This window comes from Numenius arquata, chromosome 15 (assembly GCF_964106895.1).
Source record: "Numenius arquata chromosome 15, bNumArq3.hap1.1, whole genome shotgun sequence".
NCBI classification, from domain to species: domain Eukaryota; kingdom Metazoa; phylum Chordata; class Aves; order Charadriiformes; family Scolopacidae; genus Numenius; species Numenius arquata.
The window spans coordinates 5600007-5617728 of record NC_133590.1 but is presented as its reverse complement, the minus strand read 5'-3'; the positions used below and the strand labels follow the sequence as shown (position 1 = coordinate 5617728).

General features: G+C 38.8%; 1 protein-coding gene across 1 annotated transcript in view; it reads left to right on the top strand.

The window, feature by feature from the left end:
* The window catches only part of LOC141472229 (VPS10 domain-containing receptor SorCS1-like), a 305706-nt gene that overhangs the window by 189116 nt on the left and 98868 nt on the right, over positions 1 to 17722 (top strand). The window contains exon 5 of the mRNA XM_074159099.1: positions 14217 to 14290. Within this exon, the coding sequence (XP_074015200.1) occupies positions 14217 to 14290 (74 nt within the window). The remainder of the gene's footprint in view (positions 1 to 14216; positions 14291 to 17722) is intronic.

Here is a 17722-nt window from a genome sequence, read left to right as displayed (position 1 = left end):
TACTGTGTGTTGGCAATAGGGAATTTATTATATGAAGATCAATGAAACTTTCAGTGGTAAAATTGTCAAATAAAATTAGGTTATACTATAAAATTAATTTCAGCTGTCTTAGTAGTCAGCCTGCTCAGGAAATAATTCTGAATTAGAGTCCATACAGCTAAAACTCATATGGTAAATGGCTACTAGCAAATATGTCCCTATTTCACAGGAAACTCACTCTCTTCTACAGAATACTAAAAAACAATCCAGATATAAGAATAAAGTGTCCTTGTGTGCATTAACCTCAATTTATAGGGTTGGTGTTGGAGTTGTGTATATGGGATGTTTTGAGTGAGAGGGTGCAGGCTGTACGGTAAAATCTCTTCGTGTTATGGCATTGATTAGCAAATTGGATAACTTGGTAATTCAATACTGTAGTTGCAAGAAAAAAATCATATAGCACAAAGTCTGTAGATCAGTACCAATTAACTCTAGCTCTGTATCGGTATGAGCCACAGGTCTGGTTTCTACTTTAAAGCCTAATGAGCATGTTTTCTGACTTCAACAAGCTTTAGCCAAGAACCCTGGAGGGGTAACCAACAGGCAAAGAGTATTATTCAGCTTGGACTAAAAATTAAACGTATTCAAACTAAGGGTCAAGTTACGCCTGTGGCTAATTGTAAATTACTCCCCTTGGTTTCATGCTTGTATATCCAAAGGCAGAATTTTCTCCTAGTAATTAAGAGGTCCTGCAGGTATTTAGATAGAGCTGTGGGGTGGTTTGGAACAAATGACAATGATGTTTGCTATTTCGCTATCTCATGCTAAAGCCAGTTTTAAGGAAAGAGAAGCCATTACTCCTTGGATTCCAAACACTGTGTGCACACTGACTAAGAGTCACCCAAGGAAGCAAGGGAGGAGTATCTGCAGGGTAGGGAATTTACATTTTGATATCACTGACTTTGATGCCACGGACTGAAGAGGCTGTGAAGGTTCGGTGAATGAGAGCTGTAAGGAGTAAGTTGGATTTTGACCAGTTAGGATTGTCACGGTCATTTAATTTTGCTGTTGACAGTCAGGAAGGAGGCAAGAATCATCTAGAAAACATGTTTACATCCTTCTAGCCAACCATGTCATCGTTTCCATCCATTTGCATTTTGTCATTGCAGCAGGTGGGACCAGGAGAATCAGGTGGTGAATAGAGCAAGAGCCGGAGAGATGGGAATCACTTTGGATCTGGACTGTTTTGTTTCTCAGAAGTTGTCCATCCAACTCGGGACTGATGAGGGCAAAGCCAACAGTTAGCGCATGCCTCTCATTGCTCAGTTGTAATGAACAGGAAATGGGTCACGTTGCATCATCCCTCAATCTCTTCACAGCCCACTGACTCTATCACTGTGATAAGTACTACAGATCTTTTTTTGTTTGGTTGAATAGGGATTTAGTCGATGCTAGGGAAATCTGTGTTAACTGAAGTCATTTTATGTCCCATTTTCTTGGGTGTTGTGTGGGGGTGAATGTGCTTAATTGCTGGGGTTCAGCTGACAAGAAGTAACTCATTAAGCTTCAGCGACTCAGTTGCTTTTGTTCACGTATCTCTCCCCTGTGTCGCTGCCTTGGGCTGCAGACTTGAATTACCACTGCTGACAGACCAGTCCCTTATTCAGTCGTGACTTTTTCCTGCCAGTCTTGAGAAAAAAAGAGCAGCAAACCATCTGCCGCCTGCACTAATTGCTTCGTGATTGCATTCATTCTTCTGGCTGAAAGTATAGTTTTACATGGCTCATTCTTACCACGTGATTGCAGAACTACTGCATGCGTCTCCATTTTCTGTATGAGAGGAGTTAAAAATCAGGAGGAAACTTCAGACACGGTAAAGCATTGCTTGTGAGGCAAAAGCTTGTTGAAGGTCTTGTAAATGTGAGCCCTGGTGGGTTTAATCAGCTGGCTTGTAGGATGAAGGTCTATATTTTAGGGGAGTATTGCTTATGTATTACTATGTAATCTTCAAAAGCGGTTTGCTGTGTAATCAGAAGGTGGGATGTAAGAGCCTCTACTTCACGTGGAGACATCTTCTGCTATTCAGATGGGTCAGGCACACAGAGGAATGGTTAGTAATCAGCCATGAATAACAGAGCTATTTGGAGAGACAAAATACAGGTGAAATTGGGAAACAGAAGTCAGATGGGCGAAATACAGGTTCGTAATTGCTTGGGAATAAATGTGCAAAGGCACTCAAGCACTGAAAGGCAGCAACAGAGGCTGGAAAAGGCTGGTTTAAAATGGAGTTATTGTTCTTGCTGCTTCTCTCTCGTTCTGAATGAACTCTTGAAAAGCAAGGCACCCCAGAATAAAGGAACTCTGCCAACACAGCAGTAATAAATGAAGAGGTTTACGTTTCCTTTTTTTTTTTTTTTTTTTTTTTCATTTTGGCTTTTCCCAAGTATCTGCTTCCATCTGTCTACCTTTATTTACCATGTATGTCATGCTGTAGATCAGTGAGTTAGGGACTGATACTGGACTCTATAGCTGAAGTTTAACAAATCAGGATTCTGTTGCGTGTGGGACAGCGTATCTTTTGTCATCAAACTGTGTCATCTTCTCCAGTTTCCTACAGTGAAGAAGGTCCACTCCTCAGGCATTTAAGTGGAAGAGAAAGGTGTTCATATATCAGGGATGACAGAGGAACTGCTTAGAATAAGGATAAGGATGCGTATGGCCACAGGATATCTGTGTGAGAGAACAGGCCAACTCTTAAAAGTACCTTCATCCCCATCTATCCTTGTATTTGGTCTAATGCTTGTATCTGACAGTAGAGTGTCTGCCATAGATGTAGCCAGTATTCACTCTTCAAGATGTGATAAACTATTTTGGATGTATTTAATAATTCTAAAACCTTTCATTTCACTGCATTAGGATCTAACTTTGAAGGTGACTGTGCTTGGACAACAGTCAGACCAGGGACCTCCAGAGGTTCTTTTTAACATAATTTTTTCTATTTCTAGTTACACCCTTCCAATTCCAGTGGTAACAGTCACTGCCTACATAGACCAGAGAAGGGAGAATAAAATCCAGATTTATTTTATAAGAAAATGCACCACAGGTTTTTAAAAAATTGTTGTTAACATCAAGCAACATCATATTGGGATGGGTTGGGTTTTTTCCACACTGCTGACAACATCTAGAGGACTATTCACTTGGGCTAATATTAGCTGAGGGAGGCTAATCCCATCTAAAATTAATGGAGAGGAAAAAAGCTTTTCTAGAGTGGTAAGCATTAGCCACTTTGAATCATCCTCTGGAAAAAAACTATCTCTTTTGACAGACTACAGACAAAACCAGGGAGTTAGTTTGCATAAAGCTAACATTAGCCTATGTGAATAACTCCCCCTTTCCCTATGGCATTACTCCTGCAGTGCTCTACACTATTTGTGTTAATATTTAGGGCACCACTAATCATCCAAACCAGTTTTCCAGCAAACTTGATTTTCTTTGACGCGTGTTGTTGAACGTGAAAAGTAGTAAGAAATTTGCACGTTAAAAGGTGTTTGTCCGAAGCTTTGCAACTGGCACTTTCTGTGTGAGCTTAGATATCCTTTCTGAGTTACCAGCACTTGTGCCGGGGTTGGAAAGGGCCTTCCACACAAAAGCCTTGTGAACGCTAGCCCCTATTTGTGTGACTTTCCATGTGCTTATGTTTCTAAGCAAGATATCAGTCATGCACAAGACCATCCACGTTTGTAGCTGGGGCTGTGCACACCTTTTGTGTAAAGACCTTAAGGACAGACACCTGCCAGGCATCCTGATGACACATCTTGCACACAACTCTTTGCAAATATGCCTTGTTATCTCTAGGCAAGCTGATTAGTATTTGGTGGCAAACAGCATACTGAAAATGAATAATGAAGGGACATCAAAGCCATTCATCTGGCTATTTTATTAGTATTTTGCCTTCTTTCTTCTCATACAGTCAGTTCCTCAGCATTGTCTCAGTAAGAAGAATAATGTTGTCAGACTGTTTCTTTTTTTTTTTTTTTTAATTGGCCATAAACCAGCGTACAAACTATGTCATAAACTATGCTTTCGTAGTGTGCCCGTCAGTCTCCCACACGCCTCACTAAGCATAATAAGCTGGGGTAACAATTTTAAATAAAGAATGGAACTAAAAGTGGGAGGGATTTCTGTCATTCTTTCCTTCTCCAATAATTAATAAAAAAGAAAAATAAAAAATCAAGTAGCAGAGCCCAGTGGCAGCCTGGCAGTCCAGAGAGGAAGCTGCATTTCTGGTCCAGGAGTGTGATCAGTGAAAGAGAAGGAAAGACTCTCGAGCAGTACTCACTGCACTCTTCACCACTGACTCACTCATCTTTAGGCAAATCAATATGTCCTTGCTTATCCATCTGTATAAACATCAGCCCTCTGTACCCCTAGAGAACATGTTCTTTTGCTACTTTGGGATCCTTGGATGCATACTTATAGCTATAGGAAGATCTGTTGTTTCTCTGCAAGATTTTCTGTGCTCTGCATTGCTCCAGTTTTCCTACTTCCATGAAAAAATAGCTTTTTTCCTTTTCATCAGAGTTGGACAGTTCACTGGATTAGGAATAAAGAAATTTGCTCCATATCACTAGGTCCTCCACTGATCTCTGTGGTGTTGAGCGACTCCATTTGCTATTCTGTAGATGACTCACTTTTCTCTTCTCTGTCATTTGATTTGACTGTATTCTCCGACATGGCTCCAGTTTCTTATTATACAAAGTGCCTGTCAACACTAAATTCATGTGGAGCCATAGGTTTTAATATAATGCAAGTAATAATAAATAAATAATAAAGTAAACAATAATAATTTATTTTTAAATTTAAAGCTATACATGTGTGCATGAAAATTCTGACTCTTTGCCCTAAATTCTGCTGCAATAAGCCTTTTCTGTTCTTATTCTAATACAATATACTTTTTAAACAGAAATAGATTTATTTAATGCAGTTATCTAACAGTTATGAACCTACCTAGTAAATTTACCACACCACAGAAAGCAAATGCAGGATACCCTGTTACCTCTTACAGACATAGTGTTTTTTAACAGAGAAGGGAGTTAACCTTGAGGACAACATACTAAGTGGAGCAGTAAATTCATCATCCTTTGAAATTGAGATTGAATGTCTTTCCAAATGAGACAATCTAGTTCAGCCATCAGTTCTTGGCCTGAATAATTCTCTCTACTGTTCGAGTTAGTGGTAAAGATTCTGCAGCATCTGTGAGGAAGAAAACACACTGAAGATACTGGTGGCTCCTTCTGGCTTTAAAATATATATGCCAAGCAGATTCCTTTAAATATCTGCTGGTAAAAACATGTTTCCTGCCACTTTTTTAGCACGAGTTGAATGCACTGGAGACATAATGCTAATAGAGTTGCTTGAAAACTGCCACAAAATCAGAACACCAGCTGATTTTTCTCATATTTGAGAGTATGTGTGGAGTTATTGAGGGATAGGTAGGAAGAAAGCTGAGGGTTATATCCAGGATGCTTTGATCTGATGAACATGTACAGAAGAAATTGCTGTGTTACAACCGTACTGAACAAGTCTACGTGACAGTAGTGTGTGTTTCATCAGCAAAAACAGCCACAAAGCTGCAGACCTCCCTGGTGTTTGGATGGGCTGTAAAGCAGGTATCTGAAAGCTTTATCACTCTGATGTGTTTCCTATCAGCATTCAATAAACACCAATTATTGGGTTAACCTTATTGACAGCTTCTGCGTGGCATGATTAATGCATTGTGGCAATTTAAAATGTTCAAAGCCTAAGCAGTGTCCTATGAACTTTATTGCTTCAAGGATATTAAAGCATCTTAGCACTGGAACTTACAATTAGATCAGAGATCAGGGGAATAAATGAGTATCAACCCTGTAGCCCATTTTTGTACCCTGGATCATGGGTTTTATGCTCTATTCTGGGAAGGAAGTGCCATGCACAACCAAATTCTTTGTTTATGCAAAACATTCTGTTGTATTAAATTCAGTGTTGGAAGAAAAAGCCTGGTCCATAGCTCTTCTAAGTGAAGGAAAATGTGATTCTGAGAACAGCAGCGTACCTCCCAGCCTTTGACTGCTCTGAAGAAGAAATGCCCTGTGCAGTAATTTCTTTAAATTTAATGTACTTTGATACTGAAGTAAGCTGCACTGGGTGCACGTTGGAAGCATGTGTGCATCCAAGTCTCTGTTCATTCTTTCTCACTGGTTGATACGTCTATTGTGCCACTGTGAAAATCCCTCTCCCACTGTGATAATTTTTGATCTAGAAGGTAAACCCAAGGGTATAACAGTACGTAAGATCATAAAGGACTATTTTATATACCTATATAAACATGTTCAATCCTAAGTCCATGCCTGATGAACCAGCTCCATGCTTTTCTGCAGACTGCCTAGAAAGGAAAAGAAATGGAGGTGTGATTGTTCTTCTAGAGACTTATAATGAAGTAGTACATCACCAAAATGAAGCAATCCATGTGACATCTGTCCTATTGCTCTTTGCTTTCCTGTAGGTTTTAATTAGTTCTAAATATTGTCTTTCCCAGTTGAATAATGCCCCTATGGACAATGAAAACAATGAGTGAAACTCTGTAGAAGACTAGAATTTCTTCAAATACACCTGTGGTGGTAGTAAAGTAGAATTTATCAGCAATAAATTTATTCAATATAAATGAATGGGGATAAGAAGTAGTATTTGCCTGCATTTATTTCAAATTACATTGTAGCATCTTCAGAAAGAGTTGTCTTTATCCAGTTTGACGCTATTACTTTTATAGTTAAAGCATTTTAGAATGATGTGTTCTTTAGTGAAATTGAGATAAATTTAAACAAAAAAAAAACAGATACTGAACATGAGGAAAAAATGCTCTCTCAAAGTCTTTATATGGTTCATCGGTAAAAAAAATCTGTCTGCACGCTGGTGGTTTTTTGTGTGTGAATAAATCCTATTTGAGGGGGTGCGGGTGAAACACCACAAACAGGGTTAGTCTTAATCATTTCATTGAAACACCAGGAAGTGGTCAGCTTATGTGAAAAAACTGTTGGGAGAATTGACCAGTAGGAAGCTTCTCAGGGAATCAGAGGTTAATTTGAATCAAACCTAGGGCATTTGGAGATGTTCTGAGCTAGTTTTCCAGCTCCATATGCTTTTTAGGTCAGTGTTGTGGTGTGGATTGTGTTGCTTTGGTTGTATCTGTGTCCAGGAAGAACGGTGGAGCTCTCTCTCTCTCACCAGAAGTGAGAGAAAGAGAACTTCTTCTTTTGAGAATAAGAGAATACTGAAGTTGGTAAATCCAATCAGCAAATAAACTTAGACTCCATTACAAATTTGTTTAGGGGAATTTTCTTCAGAAAAATAAAAATAATGGGAACTATTACCATTTTGAGCTTGCTTAAAATATTTCCCTTGTGTCACTTTCAGCATGCAATTTGAATCACCTTTTCTTAGCCAGATTCCAGTTTCCATGTGCGTAATGTTTTTTGCATGAGATTAAATCAGTGCATAAAATTGAGTATCCTCATCAGCATAGGTAGCACATGGAACAACCACATGATTCAAGATCAGTATGTGCAGAAGCACCAGAACCAAATGATTCATCAGAATATCCAATTAGTCTATATGCTGCCTGAAGAAACATCAGGGGCACCCTGGGTCAGTCATATCTGCAGCAATTTGTAGAGGCATTAAAATGAAGTTGAAGCTGTGAGGAACGCCACATGTGACAGAAAGCTTTGGCTGGGAAAATGAATCTTTTGAGACCAGAAGGGGTGATGATAGGTCTTGACTAGCAAAAAGACCCTTCAAATGGTTTTGTATCAGAATTGGTTGAGTCATTCAGATTCTCAATACTTGGTATGTATAACCTTGTTTTCAAGTCAGGTGTTAAATGAGGAAATGTTTCTCTATCTTCTTGGATGACATATCGGTTTTTGTGAGGGTAAGTTTTTGGTATGGTGAGTTTGATGAGTATGCAGAGTTACCCACTGGCTCTGGGGAGCACAGAGCTTGTTTGAACTGGAGAGGAATACGAACTGCTCTCTTTAAGGCAAGTTTGGTTTTACTAGCAACATCTGGTTAATGACATGCTTTCTTACCCATCAGGTTCAACAGCCAAATAAACTAAATTCAGCCACCTCATAAAAGCCAGATTTTTGGCTGGGAAAGTCTCAGGGAAAATCCAGTGTTTGTAAAGGAAACAGGTGGTGCACAGTACAATTTTATTAAAGTGGTTGTCCATGTGCAATACTTTAGGAAACTGTTAACAGCTCATTTTTTTTGTCCTGAGGATGTGAGGTTATGTCAGAAGATCTCAACTTCATAATTCTGTCAAACCCAGATAGACAAGCAGGATCCTGTAGATCATAATCTCATACCATTGTTAATTACATAAAAACGAATTAAATTTCTCCTATGCCTAGAGAACATTAGGCCCTAAAAGCTTGTATCTTAGCTACTTGATTTGGAGTTTTTAAAAATGCATGTAGACTGATACAAAAAAACATGAAGCCAAATAACACCCCTGGTAAATTAAAGAGAGAAGTGAATCTTCAGTTAGTTCTGCCATAAAGTTCTGTTGTTTATTTTAGCTCCATTGAAGTGAGTGAAGGTCTGATGTTTTATAGTGCTTGAGACTCTCACACAATCTCTTTAGGAGAGGTGTTTTAAGGATGAGTCTCTGTATTATACGTTAAAGTTTCTCTGTAGCTTTTCAGTGGATATACACAACATTTATGCATAAAAGAGCGAGAAGTTTGTTCTTCACAGTAAGGTTTTGTTTATTAGAGATACTGCTCACTAAGAACTGTCCACTGGAAGAACTATTGAAGGAGTTGATTAACTTCTGATTAATTTTTTGATAGTCCAGTTATGTAAGTTATGTGTAAGACTATATATATGTTAAATGTATATAAAATACAAGTTAATATCAACCTTGTTGATATTAGACTGCTTGATATCTGATATCAACCTTATTGATATTAATGATGGTGTTCGAATGTAGTAGTATTTCACTTCAGAGATTTACAAAGCATCAAGACATTGATAAACAACGGGAAGAAGGGAATCAGTGGTATCTAAATATTTTCTGAGTCCTGTGAAATACAGGAAGCTGGTTTTAAAACCCAGTGTAACGTGAAAATTTTATGGCAGAACTATTGTTCTGTCTAATCCAACATTTCCAACAGTAGCCGCCTTATTCCAGAGGAAAGTCCAAAATTGCTGGATGGCTGTGCTGCTTTATGGATGAAAAACAAAAGTGTTAGAAATAATATGGGAAGATCATCTTAATTTCTACCATTCTGAATAGTGGAATCTTTTACAGAAATGTCTATTATAGGGAAAACTTGGCATTGCACTAATCTGCACTTACAATTTCCCTGTATTATAGTACTGAGAGCCCTAGCAATCTTTATGTTGTGTAAACACATGCTACAATAGATGATTTCTGCTTTAAAGAGCTTAGAAATCTGAGTGCAGGGGAAGATGTGGAGGAGGTACAATACATGGGTGTAGCAGGAATGAAAAGATTTAGTCAAATGATGGAGAGGGACAGAGCTCTTTTACAGTTGTGAACTAGCACATGGGTAGATTATTAAACAATACAAGTGCTCGTTCTGTGCGGTACAGGGCAGAAGGGCAAAGAAAGATATGTGGCAGAATGTATCCAGAACCATCCAAAAACCAGAGGGTTTTATGAAACGAAGATCTTGAGGGCTTCCTACTTTGGAGAGATTTTCCAGAGCTGAAGGAACAGGAAAAAGAACCATAAATTTTTCTTTACCTGGTACACATTTGCACTGCTAAAAGCCATGTTGCAGTCTAAATCAGCTGAGTCAAATAAAATTCCAGTAATTCTTCATGGAACATTTTGGAAAAATGGCATTTTTTCTCCCTAAATTTTCAGGAATTTAGATTATTTTTTTTTTAATAGTGCAAATTGTCAAACTAAAGGAGATAATCAGGTTTGGCTAATTTCTGTTGAATATTCAACTTTCACTAAGAATTTGTACATACAGCTTTTCTTTCTCTTCATCAAATGCTTTTTTTTTTAACTACAAACATTTCTAAAGTATTTTACTTCTCCATTTTTATTGGATTATGAGAGAGTTATCCTTAATTTACAAACAATATTTGTTGTGGTTAACGATGTCTATATATTAAAGAATGTTTTCACTGTCTCAAATGGAAAATGTTATAAATGGATATAGCCCAAAATGCAAAAATCTACTCACGTCTAGAAATAGTGCTGGAAAGACTAGGAAATTAGAAGGGAAAGAGAAGATTACATGACAACTGTATCCTGCCGTTATCCAGATATCTCAAAGCATTTTAAGATGAAGCCTACACTATCACTGTGAAATACATGAGCAGCTCTTGTGGGAAACAAGCGATAGAGAGGGTGAGTAGCATACAGATACTGTCTGGTGTAGATCAGCAATGAAGTTCGGTTTTCAGATGTCAGCTATCCCTACTCCAGAAGACCGTAGCATCATGTTGTGAGAGGGCTCATTCTATAGCTGGGGGATTGTCCTGCATTTCACATGTTTTATTTGCATCCCTGCTCAGCCTCAGAAGGTATTTGTAACCTTGGGACAGCCTTTCCTTTTCCCTTGTATTTCTGTTTTCCCATCTCAAAGAAATAGGTGGTAGATTCCTACTTTACAGAATATTAGGATTAAAAAAAGCAAAACAAATTAAAACCAGACCTGTTAATGATTGTTAAGTACTCAGGTACTACATAGAAAAATAAATATACAAGAGAAGAAAAAGGAAGAAGAGAATTATTCCCTGCTGAAACAAGGGTCAAATCTGAGAGATCAATACAGGATTTGTACTTGGTAACAGTTCTGTTTCAGTGAAAACAGAGATGTCAGATCACTACTTGGCCCTCAGATGAAAACATACATTGAAATTGTAATAGGTTTCTTTTCTATTTGTGGTTGAAAAAGAAGTGTAGCAAAGAACATGATCTAATTTCAGTCTAATAATGAAAATTGTCATCAGACAGCAGTGCTTGCCAAAGAAAATAAAATGTCATCTCTGAAGGGACTGCATGCATGAGTCTGTCACAAAAAGTCCCAGGAGAAAGAGGGCTTTTATAACAACAACAAAATATGGTGCTGGGTTTAAAAAATGCCCATACAAGCACTATAATTGCTAAATGGGAAAAATAATCCCAGCTGTAACATAACTGATGCTTGACAGAGACGTAGCCTCCAAATATTTATTTTTTTCTAGTCTAACTAAATAAACTCAGTCTGAAATGAATGATACTTAGAATAAAATATCTGAAAAAATCCTCACTGCAAAAGATGGGTTTTTTCCTTGTTGTTGGGGGTGACACATAGGGTGGGGAATTCCCCTTTTGCTAAAAATAGGTTAGTGCCGCTTGTGCTGTTGTGAATCAGTAAAGGCTAAAATTAGTGCTGAGATAATGGCAAAGGAGGAAAAATCTTCTAAGACCTTGTTATTAAAGTGTCTCATCAAAGACAATGAGGGCTTTGGGCATGGGTTCCCAGGGAGCTGATATTTCCCTTTGAGAGCTGTTGCCTTTTCTCACGCACTGTCTCCAGCTCACTGGGCACTGGCTTCTAATTTGAGAGGCCAATCCTGACAGTAGAATTGCTATATCCATTTCCTCCCTTTGAAACAAACTTAGAAAGTCTTGCATTTCTCCACTTTTTGCTGGAATCATGTCTCATTCAGGGCACACACTAAGAGAAAGCACAGGGCTCTCTGGGTGCTGTGCAGCATCACGGCTTCTGCTCTGCTGCGGGAGTTGTGGGATGCACCAGGTGAACAGATCCTCTGAAGAGCTGAGATGTGAAAGAGCCGGAGGGAAGCTGTGGCTCTGGGGCTGTTCAAGCACCTGGCACTGCAGTGAGACTGCAGGCGTGGAGGAGGATGCTACACAAGCATAGAGAAAGCTTTTGCAGGCTGTGATTAATTCATCTGGGATACTGTTACCGTCACCAGCAAATTAACCTGCTGAAAGTTGCGTTCAGGGAAACTAGGGAAGGGGTTAAGGTGAGAGATACAGGAAGGGGAAAACAAGATTTACTGTGATGATTTCAGCCATCTGAACATCTATGTCCCTGGAAAGCTTACATCCTATCTGTCCCTGGTCTGGAAACACAGAGGTGTTTGCTGAGTTGTTTGGATTGCTCCCTGTTCTTAATTAAAGGATGATCTGAACTTTATTAAAACCTAAATTACTCTATGTCACAGACATATTGCTTGGCACAGAAGAAACTACTTTTCCAAGAAAGGGAAAACATTGATATCGGAGTGATAGATTGACAGTAACTTATTGTTGTTATGTTTTTATTTTTGCTGCCATTACAAAAGCAGGTCTAGAAAGGAATTTTGAGTGTGAAGGGGGAAAAATGCCTTCTGTAATGGTAAAGTTCTTGATTAGGTGACCGCAAAGCACTTTACAAAAGTCATTGTTAAATGTCTCAAAAGATTTTCTTTAATTTTCAAAAACGAAAGTTTTCCTTAGTAACACTTAGGGTCCCTTAAAGTTTCAAAAGTATTTAGAACCTTTTACTTAAGGGAAAATAACAGACTCACCACTGACGTTTTAAAAGTGGATGTATTTCTATTCACAAAGCTAAATTGTTTTTCCTTTTCTTACTCATTATCTTCTATCTCCCATACCTTCTTCCCTTTCTCTTCTTTTGATAGTTTTCAAGAGAAGGGGAGAAGAGAAAAAGAAGGGAATTCTCAGCTTTCCTATTTTAAAGTAGATTTCAACATACACACAGTCTACTGTTTACCAAAAAGCTGTTGGAATTAGTTTCTCTGTGTCCTTCCAATGTTTTACAGTAGGGAAACTGAAGGATATAGGGGTTTGCATGGGGAATGTAATTCACACTAAGTAGATCTCAAGGTATCTTACATCCTAGTCTCATAATTCTTAAAATACATTCAAATCGTCTGTCTGATCAACCCAAAGCTTTAAATCAACTTCTCTCCTTCTCAGTCATTCTCTCAGGCATCCATCTTTCTCTTCCCTGCCAATCCACTGCTATACTTGTTAAAAAAAAAAACCAACAAAACATGGTCAGGGTTTGCACGTAAAGATCTGGATTGTTTCCATTTTCTGCAAGATCTCTAAAATGGTGTTGTGAAAAAGCAGATCACAGTTCAAAAAAGCAATCCAACATCTTCTTTGCCAGAAAAGGGGACTGACCAAGTCTATCAAGCAAGGGAAGGAGGGGAAATGGGATGAATCTACAAGAAAAGTTTAGAGTTGATTACCTTTCAGTGCTTCTACATGAGAAATGTGAAGTTAAATAAAGCAAAAGAAAGAACCCAAGTCATCCTCCTCTGTAGTATCCTTCAAGAATTACCTGATGGCAGCATTTACGGAGAGCAGTTGTTTGTAAATGTTCTATAACAGTAACATTTGTATATCATTCCACGACGACATGTCAAAGTATTTATAATACCTGTAACATGCCTTTTTGCTGACCTTTCTCAGTCTGGTTTGGTATTTATCATGGAAAGATTTTTTGAAATGATTGATGTATTTGGATATTGTTTGTGTAACCAGACTAGGGAAGGTTTCATGTTGTTTGCAGGAGAAGGACAGGAGCAAAGTGAGAATTGCAGGTTTCCATGGTACAAGAACTTGTGCTATTTAAACTCATTCAGTCCTGCAATAGAAATCTGAACGTGTTAGAGCGCTTTTTTGGTGCCAGATTGAACAACCTCTCTAGAGATGGCTACTGGTAACTGGAAAGAGAATGACCTTCCAACATAATATCAAGGCAGGCAAGTCTGTGTATCTGTTGTCAGAGCTAGGCTAGGATATCAAACTGCTGTGTTATGCTGTACATCTGGTGGCCGCCACAAGTTTACAAAAGTAAAAGGCAGCCTTCCCATGCTGCATGATTTTATTACCCAAGAGTGCCATAAAGAGGTAGATGATGAGTTTTCAGTCATTGCAGGTCGGTGGGTGTACCCATACAGTTGATCCCTCAGGTAATACCAGTCATGTCCCATGCCACATGGCTCAGTATTGCCTCTGCCAATAGAAGGCACCGCAGGCAGTTTTTAGCTGCCCCAGATGTGTCCCTTTGAGACTGGAAGAAGTAAAAGTCCAAGTCACTATCTATGAAGTGACACAGGCTTCTTCAGATTAATTTCTCTATTATCTTTGTGTTTTACTCCGATTCGTGACTGTTTTTTTTTTTTATCCCCAGTTATTCAGTTCAGTGGAGTTTGGCAGAAGATGGCTGCTTCTTCATGAGGGAGTTGCGCCAAACAGGTTCTACTGGTAAGGTCAAAAACCTCTTTCTCATTTCCTAGACACAGCTTCCCTGTAAGTACAGAGATATTGAAATGGGGGCTTGAGGGTAACGTGGCTGAATGCAGTCTGCACTGCTGATTTGTTGAGATTAACTTTGAACTGGTATGAGAGGCATTATTTCTCCTGTTACGTGTTTACACAGCACTTGAAAGTGCAGTGTTTGAGCGAAGGATGATGCACAACTGAAATATACTGAATAATAGTCTGAAGAAAGCATTGATTTGGGAGGGGAGAGTTCTTCAAATTCCTGTGAACGTTTTGAGTTTGAAAGCAACTCTGTTCAGCATAAGCTTGTTTGCACCAAATGCAAAGAAGAGATCAATCTGGTCCTGCTACCAGTGAGGGCCAAAGACAGAAGTCTTGAAGTCTTTGAGGACACTAGCATTTCTGCCGTGAGTAACAGTGGACATCCACCAGTGGCTGGTGTTAACGCTTTTAACAGCAACTAGACCTAGTTGAGTCCTTGAAAGCGAGCAAGTTAATGACCATTGAACTAGGCACACACAGTTCTTCATTATGAGCTTAAATCACTGTGCAATATTGCTTCTAAGGAGCCAGGCAAGATTTCCAGTCAGATTTCAAGCTGTATGGATCAGGCATGTCTAAGTTCCTCTTGCTGAATCTGAATGTCAGTTGGTTACAGCAACGGCAAAACGTTTGCAAGTTTGATGCCAAAGTTACCTTAAAGTATCATAACTCTTTGTCCCTGATGCAAGCTTAATTCTTTGCTGCTTTAACTTATGCTGTACGATTTGTATCTAAATTCACGTAGGGCCATAGCCTACGTGGTCATGATAGAATCTGAGCATCTCACAATTTTTAATATATGGGGTGTCTGTAATGGATGATTTCACTTCAGATTCAGACGCTTGTAGTGGCCACAACCACTGAAAAATAACCTCTGGATGTAGGTCCAAACTTTATTCTGCAGTTCTTCACTACTAGAAAATTTCTTCCTATTTTGAGTCTAATCTTCAGTTTTATTCATCACAGGTTTACCCAGTGATTCTGGTGTACTGATTTTCTTCTTATGATCCTGATTGCAGGCAGATCTCTTTGCATTTGCTTTCCATAGCAATGATTTGCATACCCACTGTAAAGCCCTGTAACCACGCTTGCAGGAAAATACTTACCTGGAACACCTCCATGCTGTCACGCAATAGCAATTAGTGTAACTTCTACTTATGTGGAAAAGAAAGCTGAGGAACAAATGAGACACTGGACTGTTTTCCTGCAAATATGGTTGTCATAGTCTAAATCAAAGATAAGTTTAAGTTTTTATATGTTGACTTACTCCTCTATGCTTAACGCTAGCGTAAATCTGCAAGCCTTCTCATCAGCTTTTTATGGAGGCAGTAGTCCACCTGTGAGAAGTTGGCTCATGTCATGTGAATCTGGCCTTTAAAAGAGAAGTGCTTGATAAAATAGTCATCTTGAAATCAGGGGGAGCTGAACCAGATGATTAAAATGTGGTAGCTTCTAAACTGTAATTTTGTGCCAAAATCACAGGTTTTTAACATATCAAGATTCAGGAGTGGTTCAGTCAAATATTTTCTTCTAATTTATGAAAGAAGTAAGAGCTCTGGGTCAAATTTACTTCTGAAGTTGAATTTATACTTGGCCTGCAAAGGATATGCCAGAGATTTTGTTTGCTGCTCCTGCTTTTTAATCCTTTTTCAGAACCTGTGTTAGCTGAAGCTTTTGCAAAGTAAATTCCATTTTAACTTAAACTTGTGTGAGAATCTATATAGAGAGGCACATATATATTTATGTCACTCCTATTTCTTTCCTACAGGACTCCTAACGGGGTTTCAAAATGTCAGATGCAAACACACAGCCCCACACATACCTTGTTTTTTTCTGAGTTGATAAAAGGAGAAAGTCCTAGAAGTCTGGGGACCCAGTCTTTCAGACCTCCAACAAAATTGTACTAAGTGAAGGTGGTCAGAGAGCTGGAAAGAATGTCCCTGTTCCTGGATCCCTGTGTCCTATACTTCACTCCAAACCTTTTCAAGTTTCCCATCATTACTTACAGTAGTGTTTTATTGTGAATTGAGCTGATGGAGGCCTGCAATAAGAATAATGATGAAAATTGTAATTTTCCCTTTCTGTGGAGCTCAAACTTTGAAGGCCTCTTAGAACCTAACAAATAAGAGAACTCAGGCTTGGAACTTCAAAGCCAAAGAGTAAGTTGAAAAGATGAAAAGATGTTCCAACCACCCATCTAATTCCCTACAGCCATAAACAAAACATGAAACTGCAAGCCTGTATTTTCACCTTGAACAAAATGTCTCTTGCATAACACACCTCACTGTAAGCTAGACTGTACTTCTACTATCAAAAGTAGAAATAATAGAACTTGTGGACACAGTGTTGCATCTAATTCTGGCTTATTTATTAGGATCATTATCACCCTGGAAAAACAATGGACACTGTCTATCCTTAAAACCATCCATTGTAGAAAACAGAACTGTGCATGTGTAGCTGAGAACATGTACACCACAGGGGACAATACTGGGCTTTGCTATGCATTTCCATTTCTTTGCAGCCAAGTACCTGAGGACAGAATAGGCACTGAGGTGCTGAATCAAACCGTTTGCACTTAAACCGTGGCCACTGCTGACTCCCCATGCAAGAAAAACTAAAGGGCAGTGGGACATAAGAGGGTGCAGATGTACAGTTGAAATCCAAACACGTACAGCAAGCTGCCTGTAGCCAGTGCTGACGTACAAGTTGGGGAGAGCCTTTCTCAGTGCCCTGTGGTTGGTTGGTTGGTTGATTTGGTTTTTTTATTTAATTATTATACATTTTGGCTTGGAAATGTGCAGAGTCTAATCAACCTGAAAAGTCAGAAGACTGACTTCCAGTTATTTTTAAGAGCAGAAATGAACAGTGAAGGAAAATGTCTTGAAGTCACAACTTTTCAAAGAAAGCAGATTGTGGGGATACTCTCTCCTGTCCTGATGCTTTCTCTAAATCCAATGGTTTCAAAGGGGTCAACCAGGACACAGCTGTGTTGTGCAGAGAATGAGGGCTATAATGTCTGTGGAGAATGAGGGCTGTATTCCGATATCTGAGGAGGGCTGAGGAGTTGCTTTAATACAGACTGCTTCCACGACTATCTAAACTGTGACTTTTCTAAGATCAGGAAGACACAAAGCAAATCCTTTGGCATCAGGCCTTCTTGAGGCTGCATTTACTTAATGCTGCTGCTTTTGACAGGGAAGGAACATTTAGAAGACTTTAAAAACTTTTAAATAGATTTGAATGGTTGATGAAAGCAAAGATACATTTTCCTGATTGCTCACTGATATTTTAATTGCCATTTTACTCCGTCGTGTGGTCTAGTGAATAGTTTGTGATTCACTCTAAGTCTTGTGAATAAACACCACTGAGCTT